We start from the raw sequence: 19,888 nt of genomic DNA on the forward strand, positions 1-19,888 counted from the left end.
GAAGCATCTCCGACCCCATAAAGTATATATATTCTTGATCAGCACCAATAGCCGAGTCGATCTAGCCATGTCCGTCCGTCTGTCCGTCCGTCCGTATGAACGCAAGGATCTCAGAACCTATAAGAGCTAGAGACTTGAAATGTAGATGTTCCTAGTTCCCGCGCAGATCGAGTTTGTTTCCGATAATCAATAACTTTCTCCGTTTCTAAGCAATCGATAAAAACCGATATCGATATTCTGTTTTTTGGGCAATTTTGGTAAATAATAAGAGCTAGAGTCACCAAACTTGACATATAGCTTCTAAAATAGAATATATATATGCATTTGATGTTGGAAGAAGAGGGTTCAGGGTATCCCCTTGTCGGGAGCTCCCGACTAGAACCTCTTACTTGTTATAAATGCAATAATTAACAGACTTACGCTGCACAACAGATAACACTTTGCACAATTTATGAAAGCTTTTTAAATAAAGCACCGAAAAATGCAAAATTTTAAAACAAAAAGCAGGAGTAAAGCGCAAACATATATAAAAATCTTGGAGCACAATTAAAGCACGTCAATCACTCTAAACTGAGAACTCTCTCTTGTGTAGGTCTGTTTTGCTAAGTTAAATTAAGTTTATTTTGTAAAATCTTCACTCTTCTCTTATTCTTTTCTTATATCTTTATTTCAAAACTTTTCTTAATGTCCATTCAGTTCAACCACTCAAACATTACTGGCGTCTCTCCTCTTTTTATTGATGTTGTTCTCTTTCCAACATCTATACATTCACTTATTCTATCGATACATACATCGCTTAATTTTTAGAACTTAAGTATTTATTACAATCTTTACATTCGGCCAACCTGACGATATTACTTGATCTCGATTTACATACTAGCGGATAATACTATGTTTACACTACTAGCCCATGGTTTAAGCGGTACAGGCTCTACGACACTACGATATGGTAATTGAGTCATTTGGCAGTTGTCAATGTCCACTATTTCGTAACGATCATTTTCAAACACGCTACTGACCTTATATGGACCACGATATTTCGGAGCAAACTTTTTATTGTTACCAGGTGTTGTATCCACATTAAGAATTGCAACATGATCGGCTCTCTATAGGAACTCTATATTTTTTCTTATACATGTCCTCATCTCTCAATTGCGATTGAGCAATATTTTCACCTGCCATCTTTCCCATAGACCCCAAAGCTCGCTGCTCTATGCTATTGATCCATGTCTCCAAATATTCGGTAAGCTCATCTACGATGGGTTCTTTTTGATCGACTTCAAATAGTAGCATACTAGGCATTTTTTTGCGTACTACTGTGGACGGCGTTGTTAATGGCATATTCTACTCTATACATTAACCTACGTCAATCTGACTGAATCAGCGGCTCCGACAATTTTCCAAGCATGGGAGTCAATACACGGTTTACTCGCTCAACCGTTGCCACCTTAATATGCTCTATGTCCCGTTTTGTCAAAAATATACTAAACTCTTAAGAAGAAAAACACGTGCCACGATCCGATATTATTCATTTAGGGCGACTATAGAATTCAAAATATGTCGTCAATGAGTCTCTGGCCTCTCGTGTAATTGTGCTGTTCACCGGAAAGAGTTTGAAAAGCTTTGTAAATACGCCTACTATCACTAACAAGTGTTTTCTTTTAGAGTTTATACTCAGTTTATACTCGGTAAGGGCCCTAGGTGATCGATATGTAGGGTATGAAAGGGTCCGCAAGGTTTGGGTATACTATGCAGCGTCCTGTTGTGAATAGTCTCTGGCACCGAATGCAATATGCATCTATTTTGCATACAACACCGCCGACTAATTCGATACCAAGAACATCAACATTCTCTAACAACTCAAGGGTTCTTACTATGTCTGGGTCTCTCATCTGCTCAGATTGCAATATTAAATCAATGTCTCCTTTCGTCACGCCTACCACGCTAACAATTGGCAAAGCTTGCAGTATTGATTCTTCTTAAAACAATTTCAATTTTTTTCAATATGTCTGCTACTAACTTTTTGCTCTACATCTTTTTTTTTATTTTCCTCTCTCCCCAAGCCTCTTTAGTATCGATCATATGATCATTGTTATAGACATCACTCAAATTATCACTATGATCATCACTACTTTGTCTATATTCTCATTTCTATGGTCTCTACGGATAACTCTATGCTTGTTGCTACGGTTATCTCTACGGCTAATTCTATGCTTATCACTACATTCTTCAGTATGGCTTTCACTACTAAATCAGCTTGTCTACTCAATGCGTCCGCGTGCGACATTTTACTTCCGGGTATAGTGGGGATTTCTAGTTAAATTTTCTGAATAAGTTCACTCGTTCACTAAATCGGTCATTTAGTTCAGTTATTCAGTCGGTCTTGAATTGAATAGTTCAAGACCGACTGAATAGCTGAGCAGAATTCATAGTCGGTTGTGAGCTATTCGCTTAGTTCAGTTATGCAGTCAATCATGAACGATTATATTTCTGTTCAGTTATTTTTCATGTTTCATGAAAAAATATGTTATACTTTTTACTTATTATACTGTACCATTGACAATAGATACTTAAAAGTTCTAAGTTACAACTCAACAAATCAAAAGTGTAATTAAAATCCCGCTATCTTTTATGTTTATTAAGGACTAAACATCTCAAATGAATGTATCGTTCAGGAACGGCTGAACTACTGAGTTGCATACATCGTTCATGACCGACTGAACGAGTATCAAGAGCATGAACGATCATGACCGACTAAACGAGTACAGAATACATCGTTCATGTCCGACTGAATAGCTGAACTAGTGAACCAAATGACCGATTAAGTTCAGTAATCACTTAAAAAGTTCAGTAGTTTATTTTAATGACCCGCTCAATCAAACTTGGTCTGAACTAAACGACACATCTCTACTCCCGCGTCTATGCTCGATATGGTAGTCATAATTTTCCAATTCCAGAGACCAACGAGCTATCTTTGGATTAATAGCTTTTCGACTACGGGCTTACACTAAGGAATTGCAATCAGTGACTATCTTAAAGGATCTATGCTCTAGATAAACCCTGAAAAGGCGTAATGCATAAATAATGGCAAGACTTTCACAGCGATTGTCCCAGATTTGGATTCCTCTTGCGGCATTTCTGTGTAGCCATTAACCCCTAGCCGCGGGCACTGTCGATACGGTGCTCCAACAATTGAAGCAGGCTCCATCGGGTCTTTTGGGCTGCTTTCAATCAGATATCCAATGCCCCAACTGACGGCAGTTAAAGCACCTTATTTCTTTTTGAACCAAAGATGTCCTCGGCTTAGGATTTCTGGTACCTTCAGCTCGAGCAATAACAACTGCTGGCAATTCTCGAAACTGATCGTAGATGAGGAGCTTTTTACGAACTTCATCCAGCAATGTACAATACCTCATTGATGCAGTGGCGCCTGTTTTATCTTGCAGACCGTTGACAATGAACTGAATGACGTCACTCGTTGCCAACTCAGAGAAGAAGAGTGCTTTCTCCTTTTTTATTTTTCTTGCCTTCATCTGCTTTCCAATGTCCCAAGCTGGCACTCTATGGATTAACTCCTCTCTCATGTCCTTCCAAGTTAATATTCCAGTATTGTGCATATATAATTGGGCAGATCCGGCCAGTAAATGTTTAGCGTAAATAAATCGCTTCATCGAGTATACATTTTAGAGGTCTATAATATCCTCGAAACCACGTGTTAACATTGACACAGGGTAGTTATTGTCACCAGAGAAAGAACGTACCAAAGCTTCAACATCTTTGATACTCAAAGCATCTATTTGCACTGGATCAGTGCGAATTGCGGTGGTTTCCAGTTTCTGTACTGCCATCTGCAGCTCGGCAACTCGCTTTCTAGCAGAAAAAAGTTTTTCCAAACGGTCCAAATGTTGCTTCTCGGTCTCATAGTTTTCCGTTATTCCGCATAATTGGTTTGCATTTGCGTAGTTCAAGTTTTGTGCTGTACATAACAGTTGTTCTTCCATTTTGTTTCTTCCCAGAATTTCATCGGCCGGCGCCAAGTTGTCGGCGTTGCTTGTCTCGAAATCTGGCAACAAGGCCGCATCGATCTGACTGAATGATTGATAATCACACACAGCCCATACCGTAAAAGCTGGGCAGCTTTTACTGTATTATTACATTGTAATTACTGTAATTACCATATGTGAAATTCCACCCGCATGTGAGAAAAAAACGTGAAAACTGTGGGTCAAAAATTTGGTGGGTGACCTAACGCGCTTAAAATAATATCCAAAGATGACGTGTTTCACATTTTTCGCTCGGTGGATAGTGCGATTCAAGGATTTTTTAGATTCAGTTAAAAGTTTTGTCTGATTTGCTTCAAATTTTTTTTTAAAGCTCTACATTATTTTTGTTGCAGTTTTAAGTTGTGTACGATTTGATGCAAACTTATTTTAAAAACTCCACATAAAAACTTATAAAGTACGTGTTTTGGCGATTTGTGAAATCCCACCCACGACAGTGGTTAATTAGCAAGAAACGGTTGTATAAACCATTTTTGTTTACCATTGCCTCATTTCATAGATCTTTGTTCAAATTAACTTGACTGGTGTTTCACACTTTTCGAAAAATCCATTCCTCCTTAGTGGTAATGGGGGTCAAATATTTGGTGGGTGACATTCCTGTTCAAATTTATTTCCAAAGATCGAAGAATCACTTGAGACGTGTTTTTCGCAGAATCCAAACTACTTCGGTAGAAATCCGATTCAAAGATTTTTTGATGAAGTTTTAAGTTATGTCCGATTTGCTTTAAACTCATTATCAAAACTCTATTAAAAAAATTATTGAGTACGTGTTTCAAAGATTTGAGAAATTTCACCCACAACAGTAGCTACTTCACGAAATACCTTTGTATAAAGTCTATTGTTTAGCATTCTATCGGCTACAAAAATATTTTTAAAGATCCAAAAATCATCTGATAGATACTTCAATCTTTTTGGAAAATGCATTCCTACTTGGTTTAAATGGGGGTCAAAGATTGTGTGGTTGACCTTTCGTGTTCAAATTTCTTTCCAAAGATCATTTGATGTGTGTTTCACACTTTTCGCAGAATTCAAGCTTCCTCGGAAGAGATGCGATTCCAAGATTATTTGGGCGACGTTTTAAGTTCTGTCCGATTTGCATCAAATCGTAACAGTGTTTACTGACATTTTCAAATTAATTTTCAGAACTTATTTGAGACCCCTTCGCAAAGTTCAACGCTATTGGATCAAAAATGCGGGTCAAAGGTTTAATAAACAAAAGTTTTTTATTCAGCCTCAAGATTGTTACCACTAGCTTTCTTAAACATATTTTTAAATTTAAGTGGAGATCAGGATGGGTAGATTTCAATTTTTAGCAAATAACGTTCCACGGACAAGGCCGGGAAATACCCGCTAGTGCTGTTCCTATAACAGGCTATAACGGCCTTCCCGCCGTCACGAATAATCGCGTAACACTACACTAAATCTGCACATCTAAACAGCTAACTAAGTTTACTAATATTAAGCCGGGGCGAATAATTTCTTTGCACCTCACCACCTTTTTTTGCTCAAGGTCATGGATTCTGAGAATGGCGTTACGTCTCCTGCAATATGTGGGGCACAGAAAGGTATCTAAGGGTCCTAGTCGAAACCCGACCTGGACTATGGGATTGCTCTTAAACTGCCCATGCGATCCTGTGTCTAAAAGACCTTATGAGCTGTGTCCCCGGTTTTTTCGCCTCTTTTAACCACGTCTGCAGCCTGTTTCTTCACAACGGGACTTCTACGAAAGCGGTCTAGTGCCTTATTAATAGCGCTCGTCACTATACGTATCCCATCTAATTGCCTAGCATTAAACATCTCATATTTCTATATAATTCTTTCATCTTTCTTCAGGAGCTTAGTGCTTGAATAAATTTATATTCTTATTCCTACAAAGTTCTTCCGGCCTATTGGCTATTCCTTCTTTTGGGCGCACCGCATCCCTGCGAGTTGCCTTCCGTTTTACGCTCCTCCAACCGTCTTCCGAGTATTTAAGACATTTGCGAGATATTTTGTCTGAATATTAAACTAAGCACTTTACATTCCTTGGATGGACAGTGTCTAAAATCGTGGCTTGTGCGGCGCAGTCCCACAGTTCCAGCAGACGGGCCAGTTAGAGCGTCTATGATCAGAGTGTACCTCTTCCACGATTTCTTCGATCTCCTCTTCTAGCGCACCATCGGCTTTTGTCCTAAACCTTATCGGCGATGACACTCGTCAAAACGGGCTTTCACTTAATTGGCCTTATACCACAGCTAGTCGACTGTGAAAATGTATATAATCTTCCGCCACCTTCTACAGGCTTTTAATCGCATTGACCACGGACCATGAAACCAAGCCCTTCGCATAAAAGGCCGCTCCCCTCCCTCGCCTCAACTACCTCCCCAGCGTAGGGGAAATTACATAAGATTATCTAGATCACAATCCGTCTCGGGGCTGTTCATTCCATACTCTGGCCTACTATGCGCTGGCTTAGGTGAAAGAGGTAGCCCTTTTAATTGAGTGATATTTACATTGCGCTTGGGTATGGATTAACGAAGGTTGGCCGTTGTGATTTACCCTACCCGATGGAGTTTCCGAGTGCTCAACTTTTGTGCGGCTGAAACTCTTAGACGAAGCTTTTTTAATCCCATGTCTTGGTAGTAATGCCATCTAGTCTGAGCTACGCCATCCAAACGAATACCGACTCCTAGGTTTGATAGCCGATTGCTCAGGTAATCCCTCTCATGAACGACCGGCATCCTAGAATCATTAATCATTTATCTACCAATCCTTGGCGTAGACTTAAAGCTTAACGCAGAATGACAACAGAGTTGTCCCTGTTGTTCATATCACAGATTATTACCAGGCAGGCAAATCGCTAACAATAAACAAGTAAGAGGTTCTAGTCGGGAGCTCCCGACTAGGGGATACCCTGAACCCTCCTTTTCCAACATCAAATGAATATATATATTCTATTTTAGAAGCTATATGCCAAGTTTGGTGACACTAGCTCTTATTATTCACCAAAATTGCCCAAAAAACAGGATATCGATATCGATTTTTATCGATTGCTTGGAAACGGAGTAAGTTATCGATTATCGGAAACAAACTCGATCTGCGCAGGCACTAGGAGCACCTACATGTAAAAGGATCAAGGATCTAGCTCTTATAGGTTCTGAGATCCTTGCGTTCATACATACGGACAGACGGACGGACGGACAGACAGACGGACATGGCTAGATCGACTTGGCTATTGATGCTGATCCAGAATATATATACTTTATGGGGTCGGCGATGCTTCCTTTTACCTTTTACATACATTTGGCTTTCGCACAAATACAATATACCCTTATACCCATTTTTAATGGGTTCAGGGTATAAATAGTGATGACTCAAAAGCCCCTCTACGACAAGAATGCTTCTGGATAAACCATGAGCCGCTTAAGCCTTCAGATACTAAACTATTTTACAATAAGCGAATGCCCCGGTCATTGATTAAATTGATCAGCATTTTAATGTGACATGTTAGAATCAAACAACTTTTAATAATTTTGCAATTGCGTATGGACACCACTTCAAAAGTTATTTCGCCAAGTTTTTGAAGGTTTTCCGTTCTCCAGTATAAGTTTTAAAAGTCCAACTTTTCACATGGTGCTCCATTTCCAAAATACTATTTATTTTGTAAATCAGAAAAATCTATTTCCTGTAGCTGTATATCATGAAGTTCGATGTATTCCGAGAGTTTCTGGGCATGTACATCTTAAGCGTCTTGTCCTCACATTGGCCACCACCACATTATCGAATTAAATTAATTTATTGATATCATCATTCATTAACCCTTCTACTTGGTTCATAATTAATAAAGAGTACCATTATACGCGAGTACGATAGAAAAGTAATAAAAAGCTTCTTACATTGTTACAAAAGTAAGTGAAATTAAAACAAACGGCAACAAAAAATAAATAAACATATAATACACAAAATACACGTCAAAATATACACAAGGACGTCTCTAATGATAGAATTGATATGATATCGATTTTTGTTTCTCACTTTTCGCAGAATACAACCTTCTTCCGTAGAAATGCGATTCAAAGATTTTTTTTGTAAAGCTTTAAGTGGTATCCGATTTGCTTTAAACTTATTTTCAATGCTCTACATAAGAACTTAATGAATACGTACTGTAGCGATAGAGCGAAATGTCACCCTTCAAATGTTTGCCCCCATTTCCACCAAGGAGGGATGGGGTTTCCCAAAAGTGCGAAACACCCCTCAAATAAATTTGAACAAAGATCTTTGAAATTGAGTTTGAGGCCGATCGGAAGGTTAACAAAAAAGTTTCATATTCAGCGTTTTCGACCTGTACTATTCTCTCATATCTTCAAAAGTTAAATGTTGGAAAGGGTATTAAATCTTCGGCGTACCGAAGATATCTTAACTTTCGAATATTCGTTGGCTGGCTCGATATCCGGGCTTAAAACAATTTTATTTAATTTTTGTTTCCGATATATTTCGGTTACACATCGGCAAACCGTCTTCAGGGCACTAGCACCACGATACAGAAAACAATTAACAATTAGATTACAGATAAACATTAATTTGAACATTTTACATACAATTTTTTACACGCTGCGCTTTTGGACGTGGAGATTCAAACTGAGGCTGTTTGGCTGTTCAAAAGATGTCTGTACAAGTGAGCGCAATTTTCTGTGTCTGTCTTGTAGTTTAGTCGTTTGTTGGTGGGTGTGTTAATTATGTGTAGCCTTTCCCATTGCTGTAAGATTGTTGTATCCTCACAATTTGGCGTGCGATTGCTTCTCATGCAGTGGGTCATTAGTGCTGTTTTCTGTATATTATTTTGATGTCTTAATTTGAAGTCCAATTTATGTTGACTGATCCTTGTTTTTAGTTTCGATTTTGTTGTACCTATGTAAACACTATTGCACTTGTTGTTGTTTTCCCTGCCACATCGTATTTTATAAATGACGTTACTTTTGTTAATCATGGGGATTTTATCTTGTTGAAGATCTTCTATAATGTGTTCGTAGGTTTGTGTGCTACTTTTATTTCTTCTTTGTTGTAAAAGTCTGAGTTTGTGAGACGTTCTGATCGTCGTGGAACATACATTAGGGATTTGTATATTTTGTCAGGTTCTCTTGGCTTATTCCTTTCAATTTGTCGTCTTTATAATAAAGTTTTGGTTACGTTTTGTGGGAAGTCATTTTACGTCAAGAGCTTATTAATTTCATGTTCAATTTCTTTGTGATATGTGGTGTCCGATATGTTAATCATTCTTTTTATACAGCCTTGAGCTGTATTGATTATCATACTCTTTGTGTGGTTTGAATTGAAGTTAAGTAATCGTCCGGAGGCTATGGGTTTCTTACATCACTTGATTTTGAGTGTGTTGTCCAATCTGTTAACTATAGAGTCCAAGAATGGTAATATTCCGTCCTTTTTAAATTCCATGGTAAATTTTATATGTTTGTGAAAGGAATTCAATTTTTTTAGAGTTTTGTGTGTTTTTTCTGTTATGGCAAAAAGGTCATCTACATATTTAGTCAAAAGTCTTGGTTTGATTATTAATCTATCTGTAATGTTGTCCAATAGTTCCTCCATTATTATGTCTGCGATTAATGGGGAGGCCGGTGATCCCATTGGCATTCCTTTAAGTTGTGTGTATATTTTTTCCTCGTATTTGAAATAACGGGTTTCCTGAATGCAGAATCTTACTATGTCCATAAATAGTTGTTTTGGTATACTGGTGTGTTCTTGTAGGTTGCTCTATTTTTTCTTATTGTGTCAAGCGCTAATTCCTTCGGTATGCTGGGAAGGAGACTACGGCGAATGATACTAATGTTTCTTCTTCTCTGATGTGGGAATTTTGAACTTTGTCTTTGAAATCTACCGCGTTTTTAATGTTGTATCTTTTTGTAACTTTCTCGATAATATTAATTTTGATATGCATCTGTTTATATGGAAGAACCAGGCGTGCAAGTTCAAGATTTTTATTTTTATTTTTATGTATATATGGAAGCATATGGATAATATTACAGACTGGCAAGTATTATACACTAGCAAAAATATGCGTTGTAAAAGTAAACGAGCAGGAGTAAACCAGATTAGAAATTCACGGCTAATTGGGGCAAAGGAATTACCCCCTCCATATCCAAATGGTTGGTATGGGATTCTTGAATCATCGAAACTTAAAGCTGGAGAATCAACACATATATCTTGTCTGGGAGAACATCTTATAATCTATCGATCTCAAGGAAATAAAATTTATATTTTGGATGCGTATTGCCCTCACTTAGGAGCTAATTTGGGCATTGGCGGGCGAGTTGTTGGGGATGATATCGAATGTCCCTTTCATCAATGGAGTTTTAGAGGGAGTGACGGAGTGTGTACCAATATTCCGTATAGTTCTTGTGGTAAGTCAAATACAGAAAACATGTTACTGCTCTAGAACAAGTGAATGTTATTTATTTATACATTTCAGTTCCGCAGGCTGCAAAAATAAAGAAATGGACCTCCACAGAAGTAAATGGATTTGTATTTGTTTGGTATAGTGTCGAAGGATCAGAAATTCCGTGGACTATTCCAAAATCAGTCGAAGTTGAAAGCAAAAAATTGATTTACCACGGGCGGAATGAGTTTTATGTACACTGTCATATTCAAGAGATACCAGAAAATGGTGCTGATCTGGCACATTTCGGAGCGATTCACAATGATAATATTGTAGCTAAATACCGCAATCGAATACAAAATATTCTTCGCTGGATTGGATATCATCAATGGCAAGCAAGGTACATTTTACTATAGAAAAAATATTTTTAGTCGAAAGCTTCATTCACATCGTACTAAACATGAAATAAGTTGAATACGGTTTTTAATGGGGAAGGCATTTTGTTTTGGTTGTTCTTATCGTTGGTTTTATATTTTAAGGGTGATAAAATGCTGGGTGAGCAAATAATCGAATTTTGAAAAAGCTTACATAATGCAGAATTGAAAGTTTCCAAATTACAATGCTGTTTTTTTTTATTAATCAACTAGTTCACAAAGTCCAAAATAAAATGTTCAAGCTTAAGATAAAATTATGCACTTTCTTCATTTTTTGTATCCATTTAATGGTAAAGGTAAAGGTAAAGAAAGGAACACAAAACGAAAAACTAAGAATATCTTCGTCACGCATCAAAAGATTGTGCTGTGACTACATTCGTTTAAACGAAAAGATCGCGAGGGGCAATTTATTAATGTCCTTAATGGACGATGTGATTGAGAGATTGCAGGGCCAAAGAGTGTTTACTACACTCGATCTTGCAAACGGATTTTTTCATGTTACAATTGAGCCCAGTTCGATAAAATTTACATCATTTGTAACAAGTTGAGGGCAATATGAATTTCGGTTTGTTCCTTTTGGAATATCGAACCCCACAGATGTATTTTCTAGATTCATTCACGGAAATCTAGGAGATCTTGTACTGGATGGTGCAATCGTAGCTTATATGGATGATCTTAAAATTCCCACCAAAAATATAAACGATGGTATCCAAAAGTGGAGCAAGTGTCAGTTTCTTTTGAAGGAAGTTGACTTTTTAGGGTATGTTAGGGAGGTAGGGAGGCACAATAAAACCATCTGTGAAAAAAACCCAGGCAGTTCAAAATATTTCTATACAGCATGACCTAAAAAGTTTGCAGCGTTTTCTGGAATTATCGTCGTACTTTAGGCGCTTTGTAGAAAACTATGCGCTGAAGATGATGAAGAGCAACTCGTCCCATTCAGGCAATTGAAATCAGCTTTTTCTCCAGTATTACGTTTATATAATCCGAAAGCTCAGACTGAAGTACATATGGACGCTTCAATGAATGTTTATAGTGGTGTACTCCTGAAAAAAGACTCAGATGATCAACTTATCCATCCAATTCATTTAACTAACCCTCAAAGGAAAAATATCGTTCTTACGAGCTTGAAGTGTTGGCTATAGTCCGAGCTTTGATAAAATGGTGCGTTTATTTACTAACCATAAAATTTAAGATCGTTACCAATTGTAGAGCTTTCGCTTTGACCATTAAGAAACGTTTCGCGTTGGGCATCATTCCTTCAAGATTTTGACTACAGCATTGAGCATCGAAATGGCATCAAAATGAGGCTTGTTGATGCTTTGGCCCGCGTATCCCGTCTTATGCTTAAGGACTCACTGCAGCATAAATTGCAGCAAGCACAAGCGAGAGATGATTGGGTCCGAACTTTGCTAGCTGTCTTGTGTTGTAGCACATACCAAGATTTGGCATCAGGTATGGCATTTTATACAGGGATCCCACCGCTATTATCGCATTTTGAAGACGAATTCATTAGAATTGCGCACAAGTAAGGGCATTTCTAAGCAAAACGAACTCAAAAAGCAATCGAGAAGACATTCTATATTTCGCAGCTATCGTCAGAGCAAATTAGGCAAGTAGAAGGTTTTTTTGGCAGCAATCGACAAAAATGAGTGTTTAGGTACGTACCATGTGAACCATGTCGATCCAATAGAGCAGACTAGTAAAAATTATAACTAAATTTGGCTGATAGTCGACGCAGTTGTCTACTAAGATAACTGCTGCAGGCAGCAGTGTTTGGATATCCTTATCGCATAATATCGGATAGAGATACAGCTTTCGTTTCAAATTTGTTCAAGGAGTACTGTGAAGCAGAAGGTATACAACATCATACGATTGCTACAGGAGTTCCAAGAGGAAAAGGTCAGGTAGAACGTATACACAAAATTGTAATACCAATGTTGCCGAAACTATGTTATGAAAATCCTTGTAGCTGCTATAAACATATTGATGTCGTTCAACAGACAATCAGCAAAACGCCGCCAAGAAGCACTCAAGTTTTACCATTGAGATTGTTGACTGGTGTGGAGATGAAACTGAAAAGAATATCGGAATTACACAGATTATAAGAAGAAGCTGCTATTGAGGAGTTCAGTACTGAAAGAGAAGAAATTTGAAATAAGAAAACTATTGCGAAAATACAACAGGAAAAAAATCTTTAAACTTAACATCGCAAAAAAAAAGGCTGAAATTTAAAAGAAACGACCACAATATGGCACTGGGTTACAACTTAAGCCTAAAATCTTTGGTCCACATAAAATAGTGAAGATTCAAAACCATGGAAGATATGACTTAGAAAAGGTAGGCGACTTAAGGTCCAGGGAAAACTACAACTGTAGCAGAATATATGAAACAGTGGGAGCCCAATGTTAGTATAGCCGAGCGCAGAAGTTGTAAATAGAACTAGAAGTGGTGGAAGTTATAATATGTTAAATTAAATAGGCGAGTATAATGTTGACATTATACTCATTTCGTTATATCATTAAACAAACAACATATAGACTGGACATCACATAGAAGGAAATTGGGCACAAAAATATCGGTGGCATCTGGTCCAAAATCGCGAGCAAGGGAGTAATATATATATATATTATCACTAACCAAACAACATATAGACTGGACATCACATACTAGGAAAGTGGGCAAAAAAATATTCGTGGCATCTGGCCCAAATCGCGAGTAAGGGAGTAAGATATACATATGACGTATTTTTTATTCGCTTACACTACAGGAAACTGCTTGGCGCATTCTCTTCCATATGATTTGTGCGATAGAACGGCAACGCTGTTTATTTTTATCTGGCTCGCACTTACTCTCAGTGCTCTCTCATGTTTAGGAATAGTTTAAATGTGTGTGTGTGTGTGTGTGTGTGTGTGTGTGTGTGTGTGTGTGTCCGACAAGCATAAATGCGCTCAAATTCAACCACCGATATTTTTGTGCCCAATTTCCTTAGTAGGAGAAGAGATGTGTTCGCTGTTACTCGTTGTTTTTTGAAATACATATTGGAAAATTTAAAATAAATATAAGTTTACGTTTATTCGCCAATTTCAATCAATAAAATAATAAGAACTTAAAGTGCTTGTGAAATCCATCGAATGGCCGTCCATACAAATTTGGTGTCAGGAGTGGGATTGACAGAAATTGTGAAATACTAAAATTGATGATCGAGTACAAACGTATGCAAGACTACTAAATCGAAGCATGACGAGAAAGAAAGGCTATCTTCGACATGCCGAAGATCTGATACCCTTGCAGACCCAGCCTTTTCATAATGCTTATAGAGCTTTGCCCGTATCTAAGAAGCACAGGGAAAATAGTGAATGCCGAGTTTGGTCAAGATATCTAGATAAACAAAAAAGGTTTTTATTAAAAACCAAGTTTTCGACCGATCGTTGCTAAGGCAGATATAAGATATAGAAGTCCGATGTAAATAAGATTTTGCAAAAATGAAGGGAGCATAGTGAAATCTTTAAATACCGTGTTTAATTAAAATATCATGAATGACAAAAAAGTTAAAAGATATCTTGAAAACCAAAATGTTTTTTCATACAACAACTTAATTTTCGACCGATCGTTCCTATGGCAGCTATATGATATAGTGCTTCGATGCATCTGGTTTTGACATATGTACTGCGTGCAACAGAAAAATGGACCTCTGCAAAGTTTCATTAAGACGGACAGACGGACATGGCTATATCGACTCGGCTGTTGATGCTGATCAAGAATATATATACTTATTGGGGTCGGAAATGTCTCCTTCTACGCGTTACACATTTCACGTCAAAATTATAATACCCTCTGCAAGGGTATAAAAATAGTTTCCCCGGTAGGTCTCGAACTCGCGACAGACAACATCACTTGCCACCGCCTCTACTTAACTGCCACTCCAATAATTGAGTCTTAATGAGAAAAATACCAATCAAAATAGTAGCACAGAAAACAATACAATCGCAATTATAATGCTGTTGATGAATACGAAGCAGTCGCGCATGAATGTGTGTGAATTTGCGCTGGTACCGCAAACACGTGTTTCTTAACCGATCTTCATGCACGAAATGAAAGGATTCCAATTGAGCATTGCAGTCTGTAAAGTAGGATGATAGACATCCTCAGGAAGATATAAAGGAGGGACAGAGACATTAGAAGTAAGGTAGTCGTTAACAAATACAAGGTCATGTGTTTTGTTCAGATGATTAGAAATTTAATTGTACGAAAGATCAAGCATGCAGTCTATAAAATCGTGCTGTGCTGAGGGCACTAGATAATTTTCGGCAGTGAATAGTGACCAAGAGATGTTCGGCAAATTAAAATCACTCAACACCATAAATAGGTCACTATCACGCACGTGTGAAGAAACTTATTTAATACAAGTAATATGATTCATATAAACATGAATATCAGAAGAAGGAGGGACATAAGAGCATGTTATATAGATATTCCGTGTAGGAAAAGATACCTTAACTGAGACAATCACAGCGTCACTAGGCATACTAAAACAAAAAATTTCAGACTGGAGAGTGGCTTTAACGGCAATTAACACCCCTCTACCTCGAGTCGGCCGATCATTTGTATCCCAAATAGAATTTTTCGAAAAAACCTCAAAATCAGATATGGTTGAATTTAACCATGTTTCTGAAAATACTTTTTTATCCGAGTCGAAGGAAGTGCTGGTCATGATGATATTGCACGGGGGGAGGAGAAATTAAATTAGGTTATTGACACACTAGCAGAAGATTTGCTAGCAATACAGGCTACCAATGACTCAGAAGTGGTGTCCGACGAAAGTCGAGACAAAAAAACTTGCCTACGAGGGGCAACAACCGTTAGAGTAGGCGCTGATGGGGCTGCAGGTAAAACAGGAGTTGGAGGAGCTAAAGAGGCACCATGATTGCTTTTAACAATCTGGGTAAGATTGCGCGCAGGTCTATCTTTGCCGCCAGGAGCTGACGGGGCTGAGGCAGTTTGGATAACTGGGACAGGATCAGGTATGGGCTCTACTGGAACTACTACAGGCGTTGAAACAGGGGTAATTGGGCAGTCGCTCGGAGAAGGCGATAAAGACAACATTGGAGATAAATCCAATTTGCTAGGTAGCAACAAGAAAGGCGAAGGTGTCTGAACAGACGTAGAGGGCAGACGAATTTATATTTGCCGAGCAACTCAAAACTCGAGTCAAAATTACTCGAGAGCTGCTAAGCCACATTATTCAATTTTGATTTGATTGAATTATACATTCTGGAGAAATCAATTTGCTTGTCGATGCAAGCGCAAGCCGCCGCAGCCCTTCGTGGCAAGTGCAGCGATCTTATCGCAATCACGCCAAGTGAGACCTGCACACAGCAATTAAAAAATTGCGGCAAAGCAGATTCATCAGCCTTCTTGAACATGCAAGGTTTCTTACAGCACCACACAATTACTACAAGAGTATGAATGCAGCAGCGAACACACACACAAACAAGTGTAAGCACAGGGGAGCACCAAAGCAAAATAATCAAAAGAGGTAATAACAGCAACACGGAACTGACGCGGCGCTTAATAAATTCAATAATTAACAGACTTACGCTGCTCAACAGATAACACTTTGCACAGTTTATAAAAGCTTTTTCAATAAAGCACCGAAATATGCAAAATTTTGAAATAAAAAGCAGGGTTAAAGCGCAAAAATATACAAAAATCTTGGAGCACAAGTAAAACACGTCAATCACTCTCAACTGAGAACTCTCTATCCTGAAAAATGAAATTTTCTACTGTATATCTTATTGTACTATAGAATATTTGTGTATTCTCAAAAAGTCAATTGCATTAAAATTGTAGCTTAAATTGGTGAGCAATTTATAGAAACTTATAGCTATGTGGTAGTGGCGAGGAGGTGGCGATAGGTATAAAATTAAAGATACTTGACATTTATATAATATTCTAGAAGCAACATATCATACTTGATGACTCTAGCTCTTATTATTTACCCATTTACCCAAAAAAGCAGGATTTCAACATAGATTTTTATCGATTGCTTGGAAACGGAGTAAGTAATCGATTATCGGAAACAAACTCAATCTGCGCAGGCACTAAGAGGACAGCTAAAATAGCAAGTCTCTAGCTCTTATAGGTTTTGATATCCTTGCGATCATACATAAGAGCAGACAGACAGACGGACACACTGACGGACGGACAGACGGATAGACGGACAGACAGACTCACATGGCTAGATCGACTCGGGAGTTGGTGCTGATCAAGAATATATATACTTTATGGGGTCGGAGATGATCCCTTCTGCCTGTTACATACATTTACATTATTCACAAATACAATATACTCTTTTTACCCATGTTTAATGGGCTCAGGGTATAAAAAGTTGCAGATCTAAGTGGCGGAGAGCGAAGAGCGTACAATAAAGAGATCATAGCGTGTGACTGAAACGTGCGTCAACACATCAACGATGGTAACAGGGTGCATAAACTTGCAGACCAATAACAGAGTGTTATGTTGTTATTATATGAAAATAATAGCCTTATTTCACTATGCTCAAAAAATTTCACAATTTAAAACTTCATTTTTCCATAGGCATGAGTCGGTTGTCGGTAACATACGCGTGGCAAAAGGACCGCTTCTTTAAATGAACTGCTGATCGGTTTGCTTTGATTTACCTAGGCGCCGCAAACAAATTCCTTCCAAAAGTCAAATATTACGACTTAAGAAATGTGAACAGTGGAATTCGTCTATATGTAACTAGTTATTGAGTAAGGAGTGACAGAGCGGTGTGAATTTGATCGGTTAATTGAACGCGGGGCAAGTTATCAAATATCGGAAACAAACGTGTACTGCGCGGGCACTAGTCGGACCTAAGTCTCAAACAGGACGGACAGATGGTCGGACAGACGGACTCATTTTGGTCAAATTTCAATACACGCACGAGCACCAAGCTTAAGTATTCTATCACCATTAAAATGAGTAATGAAAGAAATGGCTAAAATTGAAGCTTATAAGGATGCAGGTCTCCCAATAAGTAAAATAGCCAAAAAGAAAAATACTTAGAAGCCGAAAAGTTATATCCGTATTCCTGCGAAATAAGTTAGGCTATGGTAGAACTAATAAAAAAAAAATTATAGAATAACCATTTTTGTTTTATGTAACTCAGAATTAAACAGATTTGTTCGGTTTGACTTAAATTGAGCGTTAACCACTGACGACGAGGGGTGTGCTAACCTGATGACGAGCAGCATATATACTTAATGTGGTAGGAAATGCATCCTCCTGCCTGTTACATACATTTGCAAAAATACATAATACTCTTTATACCCATTTTAGTTGGGTTCAGGGTAAAAATAAAAATTAAGTTGCGACTGATCACTAACGCAACTATTTGATACAGAGATGCTATCCGGCCGGTTCCATTATAAGTATGTATTGCCTGCGACAGAAGATGGAGCTATGCAAGGCTTAACGACGATTTTAAAAGTGAGAGACAAGTTCGTATAGAATTAGACAGGCGGACGGACGGACATGTCTAAGCTGAGCAATTTATATATCATGGTGTCGAAGATGTCACCTTCCATGCGTTACATGTTTCATGATAACATCTTAAATCCCTCTAAAAGGGTTATAAAGTAAATACCCTTTGCTGGATTCGAGCAAGCATCCCCATCAACCTGACGTACTACTACCGCTGAATTAAAATAGTAACTCTCTTATATGAAATAATAGTATAATAGATTTAGAAAAGGAAGAAACGCCCTAGAAGGAACTTAACCACACTAGCTACAGGAATTTGTCCTTCGACCACTGTTCTTCAATTGCATTTTGTCGGACATATTCTTAAAATTAATAATCATGGAAGGATTGAAAATTGAATTAAAAAATAAGCTCGTCGAGTCGAGAAGTCTTCAGTATTTTGCCTTTGTTCCGTCTAAACTTCGTCTTGTCTTCGAGATTTATTTTCTTATTAATTTTCTAAATTTCTCTAACGTTTTCCATACTCTTTCGTTGTGACTCTATGCTATTAATCCTCTCCTGCACAGCTTATTCAGAATTAAAGCTACTGATTTCTACCTTTCTGTCTTTGAGACTTATAAAAAACTAACAAATTTTTGTCCCTATAGTTTTACTTAACTTTAAAATTGTGATACAAATAAGAATGATTTTTAAAATATTTAATAAAAATTACAGAAAAAGTTTTATAAATTTAAAATTTTTAAAATTATATTACTTTAAATTATATTTCACATTGAACGTTTTGAAATCTACCCGTTCTATCTTGAACATCATTTCTATTAAAAAATATGTTTATAGTGCATCGAAAGAAGAACCAAATTTTGGAATCACAGGTTTCCAACCTTTTTTGAAGCCGAATAAAAAACGTGCGTTTACAGAACAGCATTGTCGATCGATGAATTTTGCGAAGGATGAATTTGTCAAATAATAGCCTCTGTCCACTGGTTTAAGAAATGATCAGCCAAACTGCAAACAAAAAAGTTGTTTTTCCATTTTTGTTTTGATATTTAAAAAAAAATGTTTTTTTTGAGTTGGGTATGATGTGTTATAGCCTCTGTCCAATGGTTTAAGAAATGTCACATTTTCCGATTTCACATATTGGTGTTCCACCGGTAGGCGGTAGCATGTGAGAATCATAAGTATCGCTTCTTTAAATAAACAGCTGATCGAGTTGCTTTAATTTACATAAAGTTGAAGTGAAGTTTTTCTTCCAAAACTCAAAAATTGCGCTCTCGAAGTTAGGGCTCCATTTTAGGTACTCTTTTCGAGATTTCGCCATGTTTAAATTCTAAAAACTGTGGGATTATTCTAATTTTAAATTTCTTATTTAAAGCTGCCGCTTGCCTTCGTTGATATATAAGCTGTTAATATTTACGATACTTTCACATTTTTCACAACATCGATAGAAATCTCGATTAATCATCGCAAAAAACACGAAATGTTCGGGGCGAATTTACACACTTTTTAAAAATGTGCCTTTTTTGAAAGATGTGTGAAAT

General features: G+C 37.5%; 1 protein-coding gene across 1 annotated transcript in view; it reads left to right on the forward strand.

Annotated features, from left to right (window-relative positions):
* Nucleotides 1-19,888, forward strand: part of LOC115760383 (cholesterol 7-desaturase) — a 104,120-nt gene that overhangs the window by 64,249 nt on the left and 19,983 nt on the right. The window contains exons 2-3 of the mRNA XM_030701677.1: nt 10,060-10,453; nt 10,522-10,828. Of these exons, the coding sequence (XP_030557537.1) occupies nt 10,060-10,453; nt 10,522-10,828 (701 nt within the window). The remainder of the gene's footprint in view (nt 1-10,059; nt 10,454-10,521; nt 10,829-19,888) is intronic.

This window comes from Drosophila novamexicana, unplaced genomic scaffold, assembly GCF_003285875.2.
Source record: "Drosophila novamexicana strain 15010-1031.04,08,12 unplaced genomic scaffold, DnovRS2.1 tig00000434-arrow-pilon, whole genome shotgun sequence".
NCBI classification, from domain to species: domain Eukaryota; kingdom Metazoa; phylum Arthropoda; class Insecta; order Diptera; family Drosophilidae; genus Drosophila; species Drosophila novamexicana.